This window comes from Canis lupus, chromosome 10 (genome assembly GCF_003254725.2).
Source record: "Canis lupus dingo isolate Sandy chromosome 10, ASM325472v2, whole genome shotgun sequence".
NCBI lineage: Eukaryota > Metazoa > Chordata > Mammalia > Carnivora > Canidae > Canis > Canis lupus.
The window spans coordinates 10669468-10692580 of NC_064252.1; the positions used below are offsets into that span (position 1 = coordinate 10669468).

Here is a 23113-nt window from a genome sequence, read left to right on the forward strand (position 1 = left end):
AGACACTGGTTTTTCTCCATTTTTCCATGGTTACATCACGTCTCTGTGACAAGAAGCACAGAATGGTCTTTTTCATCGGGAGGGAACATTCGAGGTCAGACAAATACAGAGAAAACAATCAAGTTAAAGATTCAAAACAATTATACAATACATTCTTGTAATATGAAACACAAAACCTTTTTAAAGGCATCTTTTATCAGTAAGAGCTGGCAAGTTTTAAAGAATTAGACTTTGTTTCAGCCTCAAAGAAACAAAAAATTTTAAAAACCTGCTATATTTCCTCATCTCCTATAGTTCATGAGTCTTAGCCCCCAAAATATTACAGGGCTCCTTCCAGGAATTGTGTTAGCATCCCACTACCTCATTTTTATACAGGACTTTGTACTTGACAGTCACAAACATTACATCATTTGATTCTCCGATATCTTTTGAGTTAGGGTCACACAGCTGATGCCTGATGGTGCCAGATCTTCAAAAATACTTGGTATTTCTGAAAATTGAGTGCTCCGAGAAGAGTCATAACCTCAATCATATAGAGTTTTTATCCCAGTATGGCTACTGATTTCACACACTTGTCTTTACAATTCATGTTTCTTTTGCCATTTAAAGACCACTGACAGTCCCCTATCTTGGCCTTTCCCTGCTTCCAGTATGTTCAGTCTCAGCCCATGCATACCCTGGGGCCTGAGCCAATACTGATACAGGCAGGACATAATCGTCTTGTTATTTTTACAGCCACAGGACCTTAGCAGGAATCTGATGCAATGGAAAAGCTCTGACACTCTTTCAAACTCCCAAGCCCAAGACACCCTGCCCGCCTTCGTCTTCCTGAATTGTTGCAGTGCGCTTGACCAGATAGATATTCAGGTCAGCATCTCATCCTCTCACCCTTGTGCCAGCCTCCCTGCTCAGGACTAGATGCTACCATGGAGACCCAGGTCAACCGTCAGGGGCCCAGCCCTTTACAGACAGATCTCTAAAAATCACACTCACTACATCTGCCTCTAGGTTTGAATTACGATATAGACACCCCTCCCTTTCCCTCAAACCACCATGTCACAGCCTCTCGCTGACTTCCACAATGCTCTGCACCCAAGTCTCTGAAGCAAAGTCAGCTTTAACAAGCCTTGTATACCCCAGTCCCACTCCTCCCTGACGACACTCAGACATGAGGCCTGACAGAACTTACATATCAGCCTAAGTGATAATACATGATGCCAATGAGAACACAACTAAAACAAAGTCAACAGCTTCTGATTGCTTTCTTTGACTACTTGCTTTCTTTCTTTTTTCTTCTTCTTCTAGAAGTAAAAATCTTTTCAGATCAAGGAAAACTAGAGAGAACCCGTTACCCTGGGAAAGCTGATAACAGTGATTCACTGATAGTCAACAGAAGTAGCAATAATAATAATATATACTATAGACACAGCATCGTCTCTCTTCTAGGCACATTACATTCAGTTTTTAAAATGTAATCCTCACAAGGGCCTTATAACCCCCATTTGACAAATGAAAGAAATGAGTCTTGAATACAATAAATGACATTCCTAAAGTTTCACACCTGATGAAATCTAGATCTAATGGAATCCTGCACAAAGGCTCTCAACTACAGTACACAGTCAGTAGTTGCTTATTGATATTATTTTATGCCAGCCTATTACACATCCCAGGGGGTGGCCATACCCAGGATGCCCCTGGTTCTCTGATATTGGTTCTCTGATAATGACTTTACATCTGCCCCTCGGATGCTGATGTCACTTTCACCTTTGATCCCTTATCACAATATGCCTAAAGAATCCTTGTCATGAGGCTGCCAGATTCTTATTCTAGGTAAAGATAGCAGGATAAGAAATTCTTACCATTGTCTTTTATCTTATGAGCATGACAGGGTTCAGGATATGCCATCCCAAAATATGGCTCCTCCATGTATTGAATATTTCAAGCCGAAGGAATTTGAGAAATTTGTACAGAATTTGGGAAATTTCTATACCTTCTCTTTTTTACATTTTTAATTTTTTAAAAATATTTTATTTATTTATTCATCAGAGACACAGAGAGAGAGAGAGGCAGAGACAAAAGCAGAGGGAGAAGCAGGCTCCGTGCAGGGAGCCCAACGTGGGACTCAATCCCAGGTGTCCAGGATCATGCCCTGGGCTGAAGGTGGCGCTAAACCACTGAGCTACTGGGGCTGCCCGATTTTTAATTTTTTTTAAACTGAGTACAGTTGACACATGATGTTGCATTAGTTTCAGGTGTACAATTTAGTGATTTGACAAGTTGCTACATCAGGTTTTGTTCCACCACAAGTATAGCTGCCAACTGTCCCATTACATCACTATTACAATATCATTGACTGTATTCCTTATGTACTTCTTTTTAACTTATGTCATTTAAAATCAATTAGTTAATATATACTGTATCATTAGTTTCTAATGTAGAGTTCAGTGATTGATCAGTTGTGTAGAACACCCATTGCTCATTACAGCACCTGCCCTCCTTAATGCCCATCACCCAGTTACCTCATTCCCCTGCCCTCCTCCCCTCTTCCAACCTTCAGTTCATCTCCTATAGTTACGAGTCTCTTATGGTTTGTCTCCCTCTCTAATTTCATCTTCTTTTATTTTGCCCTCCCTTCCCATATGATCCTCTGCTTTGTTTCTTAAATTCCACATGAGTGAAACCATGTGATACTTGTCTTTCTCTGATTGACTTATTTCACTTAGCAAAACACCCTCCAGTTCCATCCATGTAGATGTAAATAGTAAGATTTTATCTTTTTAATTATATTCCATTGAGTGATATTCCGTTGTATATATATACATACCACATCTTCTTTATTCATCTGTCCATGGACATCTGGGCTCTTTCCATAGTCTGGCTCTTGTGGACATCGCTGCTATAAACACTGGGGTGCAGGTGCCCCTTTGGATCACAATGTTTGTGTCCTTTGGGTAAATACCTGGTAATGTAATGCAATTGCTGAGTCATAGGGCAGCTCTATTTTTAGCTTCTTGAGGAACCTCCGCACTGTTCTCCAGAGTGGCTGCACCTGTTTGCATTCCCCGCAACAGTGTACAAGGGTTCCCCTTTCTCTGCATCCTCGCCAGCATCTGTTGTTTCCTGACTTGTTAATTTTAGCCATTCTGACAGGTGTGAGGTGGGATCTCATTGTGGTTTTGATTTGTGTTTCCCTGATGCCAAGTGATATGGAGCATTTTTTCATGTGTCTGTAGGCCATTTGTATGTCTTCTTTGGAGAAATATCTGTTCATGTCTTCTGCCCATTTCTTGACTGATTATTTTGAGGAGGCAGGTGTTGAATTTGGTAAGTTCTTTATAGATCTTGGATACTAGCCCTTTATCTGATAAGATCCTGGGTCTCCAGGATCAGGCCCTGGGCTGGAGGTGGCACTAAACCACTGAGCCATCCGGACTCCCCAAAGCTTTTTATCTTGGTGAAGTCTCAATAGTTCATTTTTGCCTTTGTTTCCCTTGCCTTTGGAGACATGTCTAGCAAGAAGTTGCTGCAGCCAAGGTCAAAGAGGTTGCTGCCTCTGTTGTCCTCTAGGATTTTGATGGATTCCTGTCTCACATTTAGGTCTTTTTTTTTAATTTTTTTTTATTTATTTATGATAGTCACACAGAGAGAGAGAGAGGCAGAGACATAGGCAGAGGGAAAAGCAGGCTCCATGCACAGGGAGCCCGACGTGGGATTCGATTCCGGGTCTCCAGGATCGCGCCCTGGGCTAAAGGCAGGCGCTAAACTGCTGCGCCACCCAGGGATCCCTCACATTTAGGTCTTTCATCCATTTTGAGTTTATCTTTGTGTCTGCTGTAAGAAAATGATCTAAAAAAATGAAAGAAAAAGAAAGAAGAAAAAAAGAAAGAAAGAAAGAAAGAAAGGAAGGAAGGAAGGAAGGAAGGAAGGAAGGAAGGAAGGAAGAAAGAAAGGAAGGAAGGAAGGAAATGGTCTAGTTTCATTCTTCTGCATGTGGCTGTCCAATTTTCCCAACACCATTTATTGAAGACATTGTCTTTTTTCCATTGGATATTCTTTCCTGTTTTGTCAAAGATTAGTTGACCATAAAGTTGAGGTTCCATTTCTAGTTTTCTCTTCTGTTCTATTGATCTATGTCTGCTTTTGTGCCAGTACCATACTGTCTTGATGATTGCAGCTTTGTAATATAGTTTGAAATCTAGAATTGTGATGCTGCTATCTTTGGTTTTCTTTCTCAATATTCCTTTGGCTGTTTGGGGTCTTTCTAGGTTCCATATAAATTTTAGGATTATTTGTTCCAGTTCTGTGAAAAATGTCGATGGTATTTTGATAGGGATTGCATTGAATGCGTAGCTTGCTCTGGGTAGCATAAACATTTTAACAATATTTGTTCTTCCATGAACATAGAATGTTTTTCCATTTCTTTGTGCCTTCCTCAACTTCTTTCATAAACGTTCTGGAGTTTTCAGAGTACAGATCTTTTACTTCTTTGGTTAGCTTGATTCCTAGGTATCTTATGGTTTTTTATGCAGTTGTAAACGAGACCGATTCCTTAATTTCTCTTTCTTCTATCTCATTGTTGGTGTATAGAAATGAAACTGAGGGATGCCTGGGTAGCTCAGTGGTTGAGCATCTGCCTTTAGCTCAGGGTGTGAACCCAGGATTCTGGGATTGAGTCCCGCATCAGCCTCCCCAGAGGGAGCCTGCTTCTCCCTCTGCCTATGTCTCTGCCTCTCTCTGTGTCTCTCATGAATAAATAAATAAAATCTTAAAAATAAAAAAATAAATGCAATTTATTTCTGTCTTTATGCACTTTTTTTATTTACCTGACTTACTCATTCCATGACTGGAGGCCTGTATGTTCTCTCCCCTTCACCCATTTTGCCCACCATGCCCACTTCTGGCAATCATCAATTTGTTCTCTGTATTTGTAGTTCTGATTCCATTTTTGAGGTTTTTATTCATTTTTTTTTTTTTAGATTTCATTTATGAGTAGAGTCCTATGGTATATGTCTTTCTCAGTCTGACTTATTGACAGAGTAGAGTCCTATGGTATATGTCTTTCTCAGTCTGTATTATTAACATAATACACTCTAGCTCTATCTGTCTCAGATGGCACAATCTCATCCCGTTTATGACAGTGTAATATTCCATTGTGTATATATATCACATTTTCTTTGTACATTCACCTATTCATAGTAACTTGACTTGCTCCCATGTTTTGGCTATTGTGAATAATGCTACAGTGAACATAAAGGTGTATATATCTTTAATTAGTGTTTCATTGTTCCTGAGTAAATACCCAATAGTGGGATTATTGGATCATATAGTATTTCTATTTTAAATTTTTTGAAGAAACTCCATACTGCTTCCCATAGTGGCCATACCAACTTACCTTCACAACAACAGTGCACAAGGATTCCTTCTTTTTTCCCCATATCCTCACCAACACTTATTTCCTGTGTTATTTATCTTAGCCATTCTATCAAGTGTGAGATAATATTTCATTGTAGTTATGATTTACATTTCCCTGTTGAAAAGTGATATTGAACATCTTTTCATGTGTCTGTTGGCTGTGTGTCTTCTTTGGAGAAATGTCTGTTCATGCCTTCTGCCCATTTTTAAATTGGATTATTTGGTTTTTGAGTGTTGAGTTTTTATAAGTTCTTTATGTATTTTGGATAGTAACTCTTTATCAGTATGGCCTTTGCAAATATCTTCTTCCATTCAGTGGGCTGTCTTTGTTTTATTGATAGTTTTAACTCTTCTTTAAAAGTCTGGTAAAATTCACGTGAGAATTTATCTTTTCCTGAACATTTATTTGGGTTTTTGTTTTTTTGTTTTTTTGTTTGTTTTGTTGTTGTTGTTTGGTTGGTTGGTTTTTTTTGTTTTTTAATTATCCATTCAATATCATTACTTGTAATAAGTTTGGTTGGATTTTCTATTTCTTTCTGGTTCAGATTTGGAAGATTATGTTTCTAGGAATTTATTTATTACTACTAGGTTGTCTGGTTTGTTGGCACATAATTTTTCATTATATTTTCTTATAATTCTTTGTATTTCTATTGTGTCAGTTGTTACTGGTCCTCTCTTATATCTGGTTTTCTTTATTTGGGTCCTTTCTCTCTTTTTTTTTTTTTTTTCTTGATGAGTCCAGCTAAGGGTTTGTCAATTTTATATTGATGAACTTTAGTGTCCCTGGAGCTGGTGTGGGCTTGAGGACTCCCACCTGGCCAAAATATCAAGCTCACTGAGACAACTGGACCCACTTGTTACATTATCCAGACTCTGCTCTGGTCTAGGCTTTTGAGGTGGGGTGAGGACAGAAACCATATCAGTCTCCAGTCCCTCTGACCAGGAGAGCTTTCCCACAGCTCCTCCACCACTTGACAGAGTCCTAAGGTTGTCTCTTTTCTATGTTAGTTGTTATTAAACCAGTTGTTTTAAAACCTGTTTTCTATGTTAGTTAGTTTTTTTTGTGCCCAAGGACTAACAGATCTGCTCCCAGTACCTCAGCACTACCCCTTCCCACTGCTGCCTGTTCCCTTCGTTAGTGTTTCCAGCTCTCTTGCTATTCTTTCTCTCTTTGGTTGTTCAGTAGCTGTTCAGTCAGCACTTCCTGTTCTTCAGGAAGCATTATTCTGTTAATAGGAATAATTTGATGTGTTCTGTGGCTGGGGTGAGTTCAAGTTCTTCCTAGGCCATCTAGAACCAGAACAATATGCTTTTCTCTTGTTGATCTGTCTTTTTAAAAAAAATAAAATAAAAAAAGGAACAAGGAGTCAACAATTTAGAAGAGTAAAGAAAGAAGTTATTTTTTCCTTCTTTATGAGCTCTCAGATGCCAATTACATTACAGATAAGCCAAGATTACCTCAATTCTCTTCAATTCTTTCAATCAGCTATCCATTCAGAGTAATTACTGATGATGTCTAGCACCCAAAATTATCATCAAAAATTCTAAGGGGGGTGCGCCTGGGTGGCTCAGATGGTTGAGCCTCTACCTTCAGCTCAGTCACGATCCTGGGGTTCTGGGATCCAACCCCATGTCCGGCTCCCTGCTCAGCGGGGAGCCTGCTTCTCCCTCTCCCTCTCCCCTCATGTTCTCTCTCAATGCCTGTCTCAAGTGAATAAATAAAATATTAAAAAAAAAATTCTAAGGGGATCCTTGGGTGGCTCAGCGGTTTAGCGCCTGCCTTCTGCCCAGAGCGATCCTGGAGTCCGGGGATCGAGTCCCACGTTGGGCTCCCTGCATGGAGCCTGCTTCTCCCTCTGCCTGTGTCTCTGCCTCTCTCTCTCTCTCTCTCTCTCTCTCTCTCTCTTTCTCTCTCTCTCTCTGTCTCTAATGAATAAATTAAAAAAATCTTTTTAAAAAATTCTAAAAAGGTAGTAAAACTAAAAAGGAAAACCATACTCTTTTTAGTAAGTTGGTACAATGACTCTTTTATGGGGAAATCTGATTTTGCTTATGATTGATAAGCCTTAGACTGGAAGCTGAGCCCCAGGGAAAGGATTCCATGCCAGTCAAACTTTAAGAAAGAGAAAAAAAAAAACTCTCTATAATAAGAGTGAGGAACTGAAAGTTCCTGCAAGGAAATACTGGTTGGTAAAGAAACTGGTTCTGCATAGAGGAAAGAGGAAAATCCTTAATGCCCTGCAGTAGTGCAGTTAAGGAAAAACTGGAAAACAGAAATCTTCTAAATATGTGATAGTTTTTCTTGCTCTAGAATGCCCTATGAAACCTTTAGAATGTATCCTGAATTAATAAATATTAATGCATTTGTGTTATTTTGAGGAGCTAAGCTCTATGTCTGGGTTAGAATATGTCAGAAATAGACCCCACACATCAATACAGGAGTGAGAGATCATAGGATACCCATGACGTCTATGTCATAGTGAGAACTGAGACAATTTGAAGCCACATAGTTTAACTAGTGGGAATGAGACCTGAAACCACCTGGGTCAAGTGATTTAACAATTTGTTCCAGGGAATTCTTTTCTAGGAAAGTAAGGTTATAAACCAGTAAATAATTCCATTGTTTGCTTTAGGAAATTATCAAAAATCAACTTAGGACAAACAACCTTCTCAGGAAAATAGATTGCTCACTTGAGTAAACAGATAATCAAATAACTGCTTACATATGAAGACTTCCTTCAAGAACTATTAAAGAAAACTACAGGTTCAAATGGCATCATTTAGGGTAAGGCCTCAAGTCAGTAAACTGGGATTTAATACTTAACCTAACTTTAATTCCAACTCCCTAAAAATGTACTCTTCACTGGTCAGTCAGGAATTATTTGGTCAGCACCAATAAAGTAATATGTCACATGGGACCTCTTCATCCCCCAAAGGAAGATAAAATAATCTTATTTTATTAGTAGGAAGATAATCTACCTACTACCGTTTCTCTTCAAACAGAGGTGATCTCACTTGAAATAATCTTTTTTCTCTACTTATGATTCCCTTATCTTGCCTTCAAAAACCTTTCTACAGCCCTTTGGAGCTCCCCACTACTTGCTAGATTAGATGTTGCCCAATTCATGAATTGATTAATAAAGTCAATTAGCTCTTTAAATTTTACTTGGGTAAATTTTTGTTATTTAGTGGAAACTTGCTTCACTATTTCCACCAGACCTAAACTATTATAACACAAAATTCCCCGAACTCTATCCCCTTTCACTGAAAGACTCTTCTCAAACCACTTGAGCCCACACTCCCTAAGCCCTATTAATATCTATCATTGACCTTCCCTTTCTGCAACATTAGTAAGACTTTTTCAAGGTTTCTTTCCATTATGCAGAAGGTCTAATAAACTTAGGTTTGGTTAATCAAAAGGTACTTTTTTTTGGAGGAGTCAAGAGTTTCAGTAATAATAAAGGGTACAGCGTAGAGCCTAGCATATACCAAGTACTCAATAAATAAGGTAGCATAAAATCAACTTGCATAGCCGTTACAACAATGATAGTAATATCAACAAAATGTTAGACAACAAACAGGCTACAAAATACCCTGAGCTCAACTTGAATTTTTCCATTCCAAATATGGTATCAATATTTCTTTAGGACCCATTGTATTTCAGTAAAGAAGACCAAAATCTAAGTACTAGAGGTGCCTAATGAATTGTTTTACATGAACACTCAGGGTAGAACAGAGTTATCTCAAGGAATGACCTTTTATTTTTTTTTAAGATTTTATTTATTTATTCTTGAGAGACAGAGAGAGAGAGGCAGAGGCACAGGCAGAGGGGGAAGGAGGATCCCTGAGGGAGCCCGATGTGGGACTCGGGATCACAACCTGAGCCAAAGGCAGATGCCCAACCACTGAGCCACCCAGCTGCCCAGGAATGACCCTTTAAAAAAAAGATAATGATTCCATGTTCTTTCCAACTTAATTGTTTATTTCTCCTTTCTCATAAATAAGAGTTTAGTCGTTTTTCCTTTTGCTAGTTTCAATAGACCATATTACATATTGTCATTTCAAACAAGGTAGAAATTACAATCTTGTCCCTCAGAAATTGGCTTCCAAGGCAGCATCAGTCCAGTTGATACATCTTATCAGCATCAGGTACCTGTCTCCCTCCAAAGGAATACCAAAGGATGCACAAGTGTAAGTCTTCTAGTATCCCAGAAAGACTCGCATAATTAATAGACAACAACAATGCAAAGGATATAAAAAAATAACAAGTCTTTTACATTGGATCCAAAATTTCTTTAATTCTTGCATTTTATGGGTATTGATGCCATGATTTTTGTCTAGGATAATTTTTGGTTTTCCACGTGGACATTCAATTGTCCAGCACTGACTGTTGAAAAGTCTATCCTTTCGCCATTGAAGTGCTTTTACTTCATTGTCAAAGATCAGTTGATTATATCTGGAATATAGGACAGTAATCAACTTATACATGTTAACCTTGTATTTTGCAACCTTTTTATACTCACTTCTTAGTTCCAAGAGTTTTTTGTCAATTCCTTGAGATTTTCTGCATAGACAATCATGTCAACTGTGAGATCTTCATTTTTCTCATCTGCATACCTTTTGTCTTCTTCAGTGAATTTGTTAGATACAAAGGGGGACAAGAATTAAGGTTGCTGATAAAATTAAGGTTAGTAATCACTTGATTTTTAAATGGAGAGATTACCCTGGATTATTGGGTGGCTCATTGTAATCACAACAGTTCTTATAAGTAGAAAAGGGATGCAGAAGCAGAACTAGAGAGATGGCTTCAGCCTTATGTTTCTGACTGTGAAGATGAAGGAAAGGGGCCATGAGCCAAGCAATGCAGACACCCTCTAGAATGTAAAAAAAAAAAAAAAAAGCAAAGAAATAGATTCTCTCCTAGAGCCTCCAGAACAAACACAGCCCTGCCAACACCTTGATACTAGCTCTCTAAAACTGTTTTTGGACGTCTGCTCTCCAGAGCTATAAAATAATAAATTTGTCTTGTTTTAAGCAAGTTAATTTGTGATAACTTGTTACAGCAGGAATGGAAAACTAATACACATGATTTCCAACAAGAAGTCTATTGTAATTCTTACCTTTGTTCTTCCACAGGTAAGGAGTTTTTATTTTCCTTTGCCTCTTTCAAGATTGTCTATTTGTCAGGGCACCTGGGTGGCTCAGTTGGTTAAGTGTCCAACTCTTGGCTTCAGCTCATGTCATGATTTCAGGGTCATGAGAGATTGAGCCTTGCGTTAGGCTCTGCACTGGGTGTGGAGCCTACTTAAGATTCTTTCTCTCTCCCTATGCCTCTCCCTCTCCACTCATGTGTTCTCTCTTTCCTTCTCTCAAAAAAAAAAAAGATTTTCTATTTGTCTTTATTTTTCTGCAGTTTAAATATGATATTCCCATATATAGTTTTATGAGAATTTGCTTGATGCTCTTGAAGATCTGCAATTTTGTCACATCTTTTGAAATTGTCCCCCAGTTCTTAGATGTTTCATTCTGGAGTGAATTTTTTCCTTTTTTTTTTTTTTTTTTTTTTTTTGTTCTCTTTGCATTTTGGGTTGGGATGTTTCTATTTACTCATCTCCAAGCTCACTGATTCTTTCTTTGGCTGTGTTGAATCTAGTAATGAGGCCATCAAAGGCTTTCTTCATTTCTGTTTCTATGCTTTTTATTTATAGCATTTCCTTTTGATTCTTTCTTAGAATTTTCATTTCTTTGCTGACATTACCAATCTGTTCTTGCATATTGTCTACTTCATCCACTAGAGTTCTTAACATATTAATTGTAGTTGTTTTAAATGTCCTGCCCGATAATTTCGAGATCTGTGTCATATCTCATATCTGAGTCCGGTTCTGACACTTGCTTTATCTCTTCAACTTGTGTTTTTTGCCTTCCTTTTGGCATGCCAAAGGTTTTGAATGCATCTAATGTTTTTGCTTTTGTCTTTCTTTAGTGTTTCCCTAAGTACCATTTCTCAGAGTGAGTCTGTGTCATACAAGCTCTTTAATTGTGATCCATTAATATTACCAGAGCCTTAATAGTATGCAGTGAGGTGTGGGGAAATGGGAGGGTGTTCTGTGATCTTCCCATTAAATCTCAGTGTTTTAGTGGGACTGTGTCTTAGGACTGTGATCCTCACATGTGCTTCTTCTTACACAGCTTTAGGTGAGACAGGAAGACCAGAGGAAGCTGGAGTCAGAGGAGCATCCTCCGTGGCTCTCTTATAAGATTCTGGTAAGGTCTTTTCCCCTAGAGAGAAGGCCGTTGTTTCTGGACACATGTGACTAGGATTTCTCTTTCCCTTCTCCCTGCTGGAGCCACAGAAAATCTTTCTCAGAGCTCCACCATGAGAATCTGAGGAGGTTCATAGGAACCCATGAAACTGGGGGCAGGGGGCTTTAAAACATCAGTCGTCAGGAGTTACTCTCTCAGTTAGTCTAACACTCTGCCTCTAACGATTTAAGTGTTGTCACCAATTGATGGTTCCAGTGTTTTCTGCCTCCTATAAGCAGATATTGGCTGTGGCTCTCAGGATTTGCCTTTCCCTCCTGATTTTGTGGCAGCAGGTTATCCTACAAATTCAGTTCTCTGATGGGCCCAAGAAAAGTCATAGATTTTTCAATTGCTCAGCTTTTCTTATTCTAAGGACTGGAGTAATAATTTCCAAGCTCTTTATATGTCAGAACTGAAACTGGAAGTCTGCCATGATTGTTGTTTGTTTTTGTTTTTTTTTAATCACAAACATCTTGGTGTCTGAGGACTCGGCTAGAAAATTCAAATGTTTAGAGCTAGAATCTTTTGAAGGCTTATTCACACATATGTCTGGTGTTGATGATGGTGCTAACTAGAAGCCTCACTGGGACTGGTGGCTGGAACATCTTCACATGGCTTCCCCATGCAGCCTGAATTTCTCAGCATGATGGTGGGTTCCCAGGGCAAATGGGCAAATGTCTCATGGGACGGTGAGGGGAGAAGCCAGAGGAAAGTTACATTCTAGACTTAGAAGTCATAAAACATCACTTCCGTACACTCCCCTCCATACACTCCATTCCCCTCCACTCCACTCCAACAAGTTCATGCCCCAGTACTTAGGAGAGACACATATACCTCACCTCTCAGTGGGAAAAATGTCAGTCCCCTTCTACGAATAGCATGGGGGTGGAGTATTGGTGTGGTCATCTTTGGAAAATTCAATTTGTCACATGTATACCTGGGAATTCTAAGTTTTCTAGTATGCTTGTAACAGAGTAACTCAAGAATTTTCAGCTTGTGGCTCTGAAATAATCTCATTGGGTTTTTTTTTTTTCATATTTTTTGTTTTGAAACAATCACCAACTAACAAAAGAGTTAGAAAAGCTTTCTGTTCCCTAAATCATGTCAGAGTAAGTTCTTCACCTGATGATGCCCTATCACCTTTGAATACTTGATGCCCTATCACCTTTGAATACTTTAGTGTACGTTACCCATACAAAGACATTTCCTACATAACCATGATGCAACCATCCAAAGCAGGAAGTTTATTTTTTTTTAATTTTTTAAGATTATTTATTTATTTATTCATAGAGATGCAGAGAGAGAGAGAGAAGGCAGAGACACAGGCAGAAGGAGAAGCAGCCTCCATGTAGAGAGCCTGACGTGGGACTCGATCCAGGGTCTCCAGGATCACGCCCTGGGCTGCAGGCGGCGCTAAACCGCTGCGCCACCAGGGCTGCCCCAAAGCACGAAGTTTAAAATGATGTATTACCACCGTCTCATCCTCAGACCTCATTCAAGTTTCACCAGTTGTTCTAAAAATGCTTTTTATACCTAACAGATCTAGTCTAGAATGTGCATTGCATTTAGCTGTCATATCTGTATAATCCATTTCAACAGAAAACTGCTTCTTGGTCCTCCCTATACTGTTAATTTACATAACCTTGATACTTGGAAGATTTCCAGCCAGTTATTTTGTAGAATATTCCTCAATTTGTGTTGTATAATGTTTTATTTTTTAAAGATTTAAAAAATAAAAATAAAAATAAAAATAAAATAAAAAAATATTTTATTTATTTATTCATGAGACACACACACACACACAGAGAGAGAGAGAGGCAGGGACACAGGCAGAGGGAGAAGCAGGCTCCATGAAGGGTGCTTGACGTGGGACTCGATCTCGGGTCTCCAGGATCACAACCTGGGCCAAAGACAGAGCTAAATCGCTGAGCCCCCCGGGCTGCCCTGTTTTCTCATGATTAGAATAGGTTATACATATTTCACAGAGATACCACAGAAGATATGCTGTGTTCCTTTCATTGCATCCTATCATGTAGCAACAGCTTTCAATTTATCCCATTATTAATTATGTCACTGTGCTATAGTTTGTGTTGCCTCCCTTTGTAGGCAGAATAACCACCACCACCACCACCACCATCCCCTACACACACACACGCAAAGATGTTTGTGTCCTAATTCCTGGAATTTTTTAATGTTATTTAGATAGCAAAAGGACATTTTCAGATAGGATAAAGCAAAAATCTTGAGATGGAGACATTATCCTGAATTATCTAAGTGGTCCAAATGTCATCACAAAGGCCATTAAAAGAGGGAGGTAGAGTGTCAGAATAAGAGAGAGCTAGAGATTAGAAAATGCTAAGCCGCTGGCTTTGAAGGAAGAAGAGGAGGCCACTAGCTGAGCAATCCGAAATAATAAGACAACAAATGTGCATTATTTTAAGCAACTAAGTTTATTATCATTTATCACGACAGCAAGAGAAAAGTAATATACTTCTTATCCCTTGAACATTATCCATATTCTTCTTAGTCTCTAATCTCACCCACACCAGATTTTTTTCTCTGCATGTACACCCTTCTCATCTTACTTGGAATTTGATTTCCCGTGGTAGACAATGGTAGATGCCTGCTTTACTCCGATGCACCTAATTGCTTTAGGATTATATTGTTCAGGATGGGAAGGGGTAGGAAGAGTGAGGAGAATAGGAAGAAAAAGTATACTAGCTATTTCAGGGAGTCACTAAGGGTGGGACTTTGTACAAGAGGGTTCCCCCATTTCAGGTCTTGACAACTGCCCCTGCTGCTCATGAGCTAAAGGAGATGACTGCCCCTACTGGCACAAAGTTTAGTCTAAAGCACAGGCTCTCCCTTCTCGAAACCCCATAGTACTTCTTAGACTAGGTATACACATAATGGAAGAAACATGCCATATAGAGAATAGTTTAAAACCACTGTGTAGGCCAACTCAAGTTCTCTTCCAGCATCTTCTTTGTCTCATTCCCAGCCTCCATCACATCACCTAATATAGTCTCAAAGCCTGTACCAAACTAACACCAACCTCAGAGAGGGGAATGGCTTATGGTGCCCTAAACCATGGCCCACCTCCTGGGGCTTCATTTCCCATTTCATGATTCATCACTTCTCAAGAAAATGGATGGTTGGAATTTCTCCCTTTCCACAGAGGTATGGCCTGCTTCTATGGTCCAAACAAGATAATTTCACAGCAGTTCTCCATCTGTAGATATCATACATTTTGCATTGATCAATCTTAAGTACTAATGAGTGGAGACACCAACAGCAGTTCATATCAGTTGCAGCTGTGCCAAGAGCAGACCAATTTATTTTCAATCTTGCCTCATCAAGATTGAAAATTTGGGAATCAAGTCTCATCCACTGTTACTTGGCTACCCAATAATCAAAATAATGACCACTGATTATTATCGAGGATTAAACTGAGCCCTTTACATGAACTACTTCACTTAACTAGTTACTATTTCCTACTGTTGTGAAAAGTTAAGTGAAATAGTTGAGAAGGAAGCACAGGCACCTACCCCTTTCTGTCCTTGATGCTCACAAGCTTACCACCAAAACAAGGAAACTCATCTCGTTATATCCATTATTCTTGTTTATGTCAGTAATCATAAGAAGTCTAAGACTCACAACACATCCTTATGTACATTCTCTTTTATGACCTCCTCTCCTATCCCTACTCACTTCTAGAATTCACAGTCTAGCACCAACTTTAAATCCATCACACCTCAACTGTCTCATGCTCAAAAGATAAACTGAGTCCCCCTAAGGACAGTGCTTCCCTATAATCCCCTTTAAATGATGGCTGGTTTTCTCTCTCTCATCTTTTGGGGCCTGGAGGTAGAGCAGATATCCTTTCTTTTTAATTGTTTCTTCACCCTCCATCAGCAGCGTGGATATATTCCTTCCCCGCTTTAACCAGCTCGGTTTACCACCAATTTACTATCCCATGACCTCCTTGTCTTCTCTTTCTCTGTGCTACTTCCTTGGCCAAATTAAGTCTGCTGGATGGAACTCTCTGCCTATTGTGCATCTTCACCCACAGTTCTATATAGGTGAAGAAAAACACTCAATTACACCAATTGATGTCCCTTAACTTCATGGACTGTGGACCTCCAACAGGCCCTTAAAGCTACCTGGCAATCCATGTTGCACTCCCTTGATCTGTTCATTCTTCTGCTCCTCCCAAGCCCCCAATACTTCCTCTGTGAACTCTAGTCCCCTTTTTCACTGAGAAAACTTTAAACAACTAACTAAAATTTCTAAAACTTCTCACCATCACATTTAGCCACCTGCCAACATCAGAATCTGCATAATCTACCTTCTCACCTATAATAACAAAAAACTTTCTATGCACCTGCATAAAGCCAGTGCCTCCTGTGTCCTCAGTTGACTTCTCTTACTTAGTCCTGGAACCACTCTGCAGTTCTCCTGGAACCAGTTCTGCAGTTCTCCTCTCTGCCCTATATCATCTATTATTTTTTCCTTAGACCATTTCCATCAATGCATAGACATGCAGTTTCTTCTCCCATCAAGAACAACAACCAAAAAATTTAAGACTTCTTTTGATCGCTCTTATCTTGACAGCTACACTTTCCTTTGCTCTCCTTTGCAGCAAACCTCCTAAGAAGAGTTATTCATGTTTGTCAACTCTAATGTCTCTTAATCCCCTTGCAATCAGGCTTTTGACCTCACCCTACATCAGAACTGCTCTTGTCAAAGATCAGCAGTGGCCTCCGTGTTGCTGAATCCAGGGGTCAGTCCTCAGTCCTCATCTGAATAGACCTCTCTGCACTTGCTAAAGTTTATTCCTGAAACACTTTCTTCATTTGGCTTTCCGAATGTCTCACTTTTTAGGTTATCCTCTTATTTCACTGACCATTTCTTTTCAGTCTCCTTAACAGGGCTCTCCTTAGCCTCCTACTGATGGCATGCTTGGAGACTCAATCCTTGCACTCTTTCTCTTTACTCTGTAAACTCATGACTTGCAGAAGTCCAGATGGTATTAGGTCTGCATGCCTCCACTCCCAAATTCATGTCAATTGTCCAGAGTTCTCGCTCAACTCCAGACTGCTCTAGCCAGTTGCCTTCTCAGTACCTCCACTTAGAATTCTAATGGACACCTTAAACTTTATATTCAAAAGTGAACTTCTGGCTTTCCTCCCCAAACCTGCTCACTCATTTCCCCATCTCAGTTGATAACAGCTTCATTTTTTCAGTTGCAAAAAAAAAGAAAAGTTATTCTTGACTTATTCTGCTCCGATACACTGGTCTGCTGGCTTTTCTTTTACCATACGAGGCAAATCTCCACATTAGAGGCTTTGCGAGGATGTTCCCCTTGCCTGGAATCCAAATGTCTATCTCCCTTACCTCTTATAAGTGCTTCCTCAAATGTCATCTCTTCAATAAAGTAGACTATAATCACTCCATTTAAACATCTAGCCCACTCACTTGTTCTTATTCACAGTTTTCCCAGTTCTCCCATCTTGCTTGACTTTTTTTTGCATAGCACCTAACACCTTCTAACATACCATGAAATTTACCAACATTTTATTTGGTTTATTATCTGTCTTCCTCTTACTAAAATTTTAAATTTTCCAAGGGCAGAAGGGATTTTTGTCTCTTTTATTCATGATGGTATATCAAGTGCCTAGAACATGATCAGGCACATAGTAGTTGCTCCAATAAATATTTCTTGAGCAAAAGGATGAACTTGCACCATAATATTATGAGGAAGGCACCATTATTCTTTATCACATGAGTAAACTGGAGCTTGGAATTCATTAAAAGTTATACTACCTATAATGGTGGGACCAAGATTCTGAGCTCTCCTTAGAGCTCACACTCACTATTCCATATGCAGAGGTGCTTGCCCAAGGTAGACAGAGGAGATAGGGGATTCTTAGGTAAAGAAATAGGGAGTTGAGCAAGTGGTAGACATAAATCTCTGTGTGCCAAGCTAAATAATTTGGACTACTTTCCATGGCAGACTCACTGAAGTAAATGGTAACGTAATTAAATTTATATTTTGGAAATATAGTTCAAACAGCTGTCAGATGAAGCAGTGGAAGCCAACAAACTGCCAGTGGAGAGAAATACCACATTTGGGACTTCATTCAATTCTAAGATTTCCACAGCTAAAAAATGACTTTCTTCCTACTAACTCATTAGAGTATATAGTTCATTTACCCCAGAAAAAGTTTGACACAGCATGAATCATTATGAAATTATACTTTATTCATATATATTAAATATTGATGAACTAAACAAATTAATTGTTTTCCATTGGGTACAGTCATAGTTGTCAGTGGTATTCTGAAGCACCAGGCATGAGAAGAAATGCTATGTGTTAATCAGGACACAAGTCATATCACCTGACACATTCAAGTGGCGTCTGACATGCCTCTAGAGCAGTGGCTCATCATGCAGACATGTTCCCAAGTAGGCAGCAACTGGAATGCATCATTTCACTTATAAGTGCTCATTGTATCAAGTGAAATAAATGCACAACCCACAGGATCTTACTTAAGTTGGCTGCCTACTTGGTCCCTGAGATTAAGCCTTGAAATCACAGTCTTGCCTAGTCGGTCAGGAAAAAAAAAAAAGGAAGAGGTTCGGGTGGGGGGGAGTGGCGAGAAGGGGTTGAATGAAATAGCCACAGGATACAGGAATTATAAATAATACATATATTAATAGTCATTTTCATTACATAAAAGTTGCTATTATAAATACTTTGATTGATGAGTCTAAAAATATATTCTTCATATAAATAATGTAAAATATTAAATATTAATAAATAGATTTAGATTTAAAAATTCAAATATTGCAGGCAGGATGACCATTATTTCGATGCTCTGCGGCCTCGAAACAGATTCTGACTCCTTTTCCGCTTCCTTAGGTTGGATCTTGGTGAGAGATCATTCATCACTTTGATGAGTTCATTTATCGCCTTGCGCTGGACCTGCAGATCGTTCACCTATTGAGAAAGAAAGCAGCAAAATTAATGCCAGGCACACAAGCCACCAGGATATTATGCTGTTAATATCATGAAAATGGAAGTATTCCTTCAAAACAAGTGATTTTCATTGGCAATATATTATCTTAATATACAATGGTGGTTTCTTCACGTATTAAGACTAAAATTATAATTAAATTGCTAGTCATGCTGTAATACGATGGAGTACATAATATATCCTTAAATTTACTGCCAGACTTACCAAAACTGTAAAAAGAGCCTTGAAGTGGAGTGGCAAAATATAGGGGTTTGAATCCTGTGTGTGAAATAACTCTGACTTTGAACCAGTCACTTAACCTCTCTGAACCTTGTTTTCTCATCTGAACAATTATTTCTAGGCTCCCTAACAATTCTACCCACCTTGTACTTTAGTCTTTGCAGTAAGTATCAAATGAGTTACTATAGGTCAACGATTCTCACCTTTGGTGTGTTGCACAATAACCTGGAGACCTAATGAAGAACTCAGAGACCCAGAGGCATGAAGTCAGAGAAGACCCAGGCAGTTGTGTGGTCACTAAGCTCCCCAGGCAATTCTGTTACTCACCAAAGTTTGAGAACCACCAACAGAGGTTCAGTACTTTGTAAACACCAAGTCTAAGACAGATGAATACTGTAATTTTTCATTTCCCTCAAATTTGGTCAGTTTCATCATTTCCACAATGGGATTAAAAATAAACACTAATCATATTTATATGCCAATAATCAATTACTGACATAAACTTTTAAAATTAGGAATTACAGCATATTTCCCTGCATCTTTCTATCCTGGCAAACTGAACTATTTCCTCACTCTAACCACAGGACCATGTAGGTCAATTCACTTTTAATGAAATGGGGACCATTTACTTTCTTCTTGGTTCTGCCACTGTTTCTTTCTAATATTGGAAACACTGCGGCGGCCACCTTGCGGCCACCTTGCTATACTTCTGAGAATGACTAGAGGGATTCTAGGCTTCAGGACAGATTATTAAAAAGCATAACATTCTTAAATATTAGCAATTGAGCCAAAGGAGACAATGGTTGAGAGCCTACTGAAAACCACATTGTGAAGCAGGAGGCATGGAGCTTCCAAAAGGATGAGACCCAGAGGTCTTTTTCAAGACCCAGCTAAAGCAGAGTAGGAAAAAGTTTCTACCATCTGTGGTTTTGCCAGTGATAAACTTTACTTTCCAGTGTTCCAAGTATCACCAAGAAACTAAGAGATGTGCCTAGGGCCACTTTTGTACCATTTAATATACTCGGGGCTAGAGAAATCCTGAAGAACACGCATTTATTTCATCTGAAAGGGATGAGAGACAAGCCCAGGAAGAGTGACAGCTGCCACAAAACCTGAGAGGACCAAGTCATCACAGGACCCTGCCCTTTCTCATTCAAATCTTGTACATCACAACCAAACCCAAAGGAATCTAGAGGCCTTTGTCTCCTAGATAAAATTTTGGAAAATGTGATTTATTTTTATGCTTCAAAGGTCTTTCAGCTTCTGGAAGCCATAACTTTAACAACTCTAGGCAGTTTCATGAGATAACGCTGGAGAACCTAAGGATTTCTCCAGCTAGGATAGTTTAGTATCCAAAAGCTGAGAGAACAATTTCTTCAAAAGGTATAAATTCTATTTTTTCCTCTGAAAACACTCTTGCTGCCACTTGGGCTGTACCATCTGAGAGATTGACCAGAGTCTAGAAAGAGAATGCACCTAGTGCCTTTTCAAAGGCCAGAGTTTTTTTTGCTATCTCTTTCTCTTTTTCTATCCATGGCATTGTACGGTTTTAGAGCAAAGGATACTATAGAAATTAGAGTGAACCCCAAAGGTTCCTTTCAGGATGAGGAAATTGAGCTATGGCCAAGCCTGTGATTCATCTGAAGTCACCAGATTCCTTGGTGGACAAGCTGGGAGGAAGGCACAAATCCTCTCCATTCCCAACACCCCTGTTCTTTCCATCTGAAGCAGAATTTCCACCACACAAACCAGGAACAATGAGAGAAGTGCTTCTCAATACTCCCCTCGGCTCCTTGACTACTACCTCCTCACTGGATGTATCCATTCACCTGTCCCTGTACAGTAGACACAATGCCAGCATTTCCCCAAATCACAAAATAAAATGATTTCCATACTTGGCAAAATCACCCAAAAGCACAAATGGAATTACTAAGGAGTTTTAGCCATGGATTCGTTTAAGAGTTTTAACAACTGTACCCAGTAGCTTGATTTACTTTCTGGAAATTCAATATTTTGAAAGAGCCTCTACAATGAAACTAAAGAAAGAATTAAGACCAACTCACAGGAATTTGAATCAGCTTAAGGAAGTCCTCCCTCTTACTGGTGCTGCTATTTAAGAACTTGCCAAGCATGTCTTCCTTGATGGTATCCATGCTCCTTTGAATGATCTGGTTATCTTTAAAGTTGTCAAACAGTTTCAAGTAGAAAGAGACAATTTGGCTCTGAATGATTGTTTTGTCACTCTCCTTGGAAGAAAAGAGCACAAAGAGAGGTTGCTGCAAATTCACGCATCAGAGAATAAGCAACAAGAAAATCAGCTAAATGGAAATATTCAGCTTACCTCTCTCCATTTCTTCAAAATATCTACGAAAAGAGACCCACCGTCCGATACATCTGGATTACTTGCATTCTAAAAAAAGAAAGAAAGAAAGAAAAATGGCTTACAATTAGTCCATTAATTTCCCTAAAAATGTACTTCAAGTTTCATGGCTGACAATATTGGCTCATGTTCTTTTCAACCCTATTTAGTTAAGCTGTTATGTTGGATATAACTAAAGACCAACATGCTATTTTAGCTTTCTAGTGTATCCCTTAAGCTGCAATATTACATATGAACTCAACAAGGCTGGTGATACTTCCCAAATAATGATAGTAAGGAAAAGGAAGTATTTTCAAGCCTAGTAAAAAAAAAAAAAAAAAAAAAAAAAAAATCAACAAAATCATCTCACTATAAAATACTGCCCCCTTATGGTCCTCGTCTCCATAACATCTACTCATGCCCTCCTATACGGTATTTTATCAGCCTTAAAAAATAGTTCCAAATGTGTGTGTGTGCAAGTGTGAGTGTGGCTTGATGATGTGAAAATAAAATAGCTTGTGAATGCTTGAAAATAACAGCTCCAATTATAATAGCTACATTTTGGATAAATTATAAAATATTTAAATGCAAAAATTATTTTAATTCACCATAAATAACATTTTAAAAGCTCATAAAACAAAACAGACAAAAATTTTTATATAAGCCAGATTTTAACTTTTATGAAATCTCAGCAAGTAACTGAATTCAAGAGTAATTCATAGATAATGTAGATGGGGCATTAGAACTTTAAAACTACTTTTTGGAAAAAAAATATAATTTTTTAAGCTAAAACTTGAAGGATCTCACATTCTTAATTGATTATTTCAGATTGCCACATCTAATGCCTATCCTGACCTTTTATTTAGCACCACCCTAGTATTCCAAGAAATCAGAAATTAATAGGTAATCATTGTTTCACTATGCATAACTACAGTTATGGATTCACAGTTGAATGGATTCTCACCACAAAACTATCAACATCTATACCCATACTATTCCCATCTTTTAGAAGATTCGTGAATGTCCCCTAAGTCTCTATAGCAAGTTGAGCAGAGAGTAAAAGCAATATCCAGATCATGTAGTTCAAAAAGAACGCATCTGGTAAATAGTCAAAAAAACACCAAGTCTTCTCAAGATGACTATGGCCTAGAGATGGCAACGTATCAGAGAGACCACTCTATGTCAACGTTCAGTCATTTCAACCACAGAAAATGTTATTAAAAGATCATACTTACAAAATATTCCTTTAGGTTTTCTATTTCTTTAAAAAACATGGCCTGACAGTTACAGCCAGAAGAACACAAAATCACGCAAAGCTGAAAAGCTAAGATATAGCTTGTATAATTCATCGTTTCAGAGAGTTAGGCCGAAGTAGTTGAAGTCAGTAGCTCCTGGATGAAGTTGATCAGGTCCAAAGGACTCAGCTGATCTTTCTTTTCTAATAGCCAACCTGTAGACAATCAGAAAAATGTACTGCATCTCCTTCTGCTGCTGGTATTTATACCTAATTGAAGTCCTCAGGATTACGTATTTTCACAAGTTTTTTTTAGCTGAGATGGTGACAGATAGGCAGAGATGCTAGTTTGTATTAATAACTATGGTTTTGTGGCATTTTGGTGTTGTAGTTAGAGTTTCCTTTCAACTCCTTGGGTCTTTTGACGATGAGACAGACCCATTATGCCCCTCTGTGCCATTCTTGTGGGATCCTTTGAAAGCACTTTTACTTCACACCATTCAGGGATTGGAAACATTTTTTTTGCACCTCCATCCTTTGCCTTTG

At 38.7% G+C, this 23113-nt stretch overlaps 1 protein-coding gene across 1 annotated transcript; it reads right to left on the bottom strand.

The window, feature by feature from the left end:
* Positions 1-17958: 17958 nt before the first annotated feature.
* IFNG (interferon gamma) lies at positions 17959-22800 on the bottom strand. Its single transcript, XM_025476664.3, has 4 exons — positions 22569-22800; positions 21316-21384; positions 21038-21220; positions 17959-18718 (listed from the first exon to the last, which is right to left on the bottom strand). Exons 1-4 carry the CDS (start codon positions 22680-22682, stop codon positions 18584-18586), a joined length of 501 nt encoding a protein of 166 aa, XP_025332449.1. The 5' UTR covers positions 22683-22800; the 3' UTR covers positions 17959-18583.
* Between the last annotated feature and the right edge of the window lie 313 nt (positions 22801-23113).

Excerpts from the sequence above, each read along its gene's own strand:
- IFNG (XM_025476664.3), bottom strand. The coding sequence starts at position 22,682 with ATGAATTATACAAGCTATATCTTAGCTTTTCAGCTTTGCGTGATTTTG. Across the intron at positions 21,221-21,315 it reads TTTTGAAGAAATGGAGAGAG|GAGAGTGACAAAACAATCAT; the intron begins GTAAGCTGAATA and ends TTTTCTTCCAAG. Across the intron at positions 18,719-21,037 it reads TTAAGCTGATTCAAATTCCT|GTGAACGATCTGCAGGTCCA; the intron begins GTGAGTTGGTCT and ends CTTTCTCAATAG.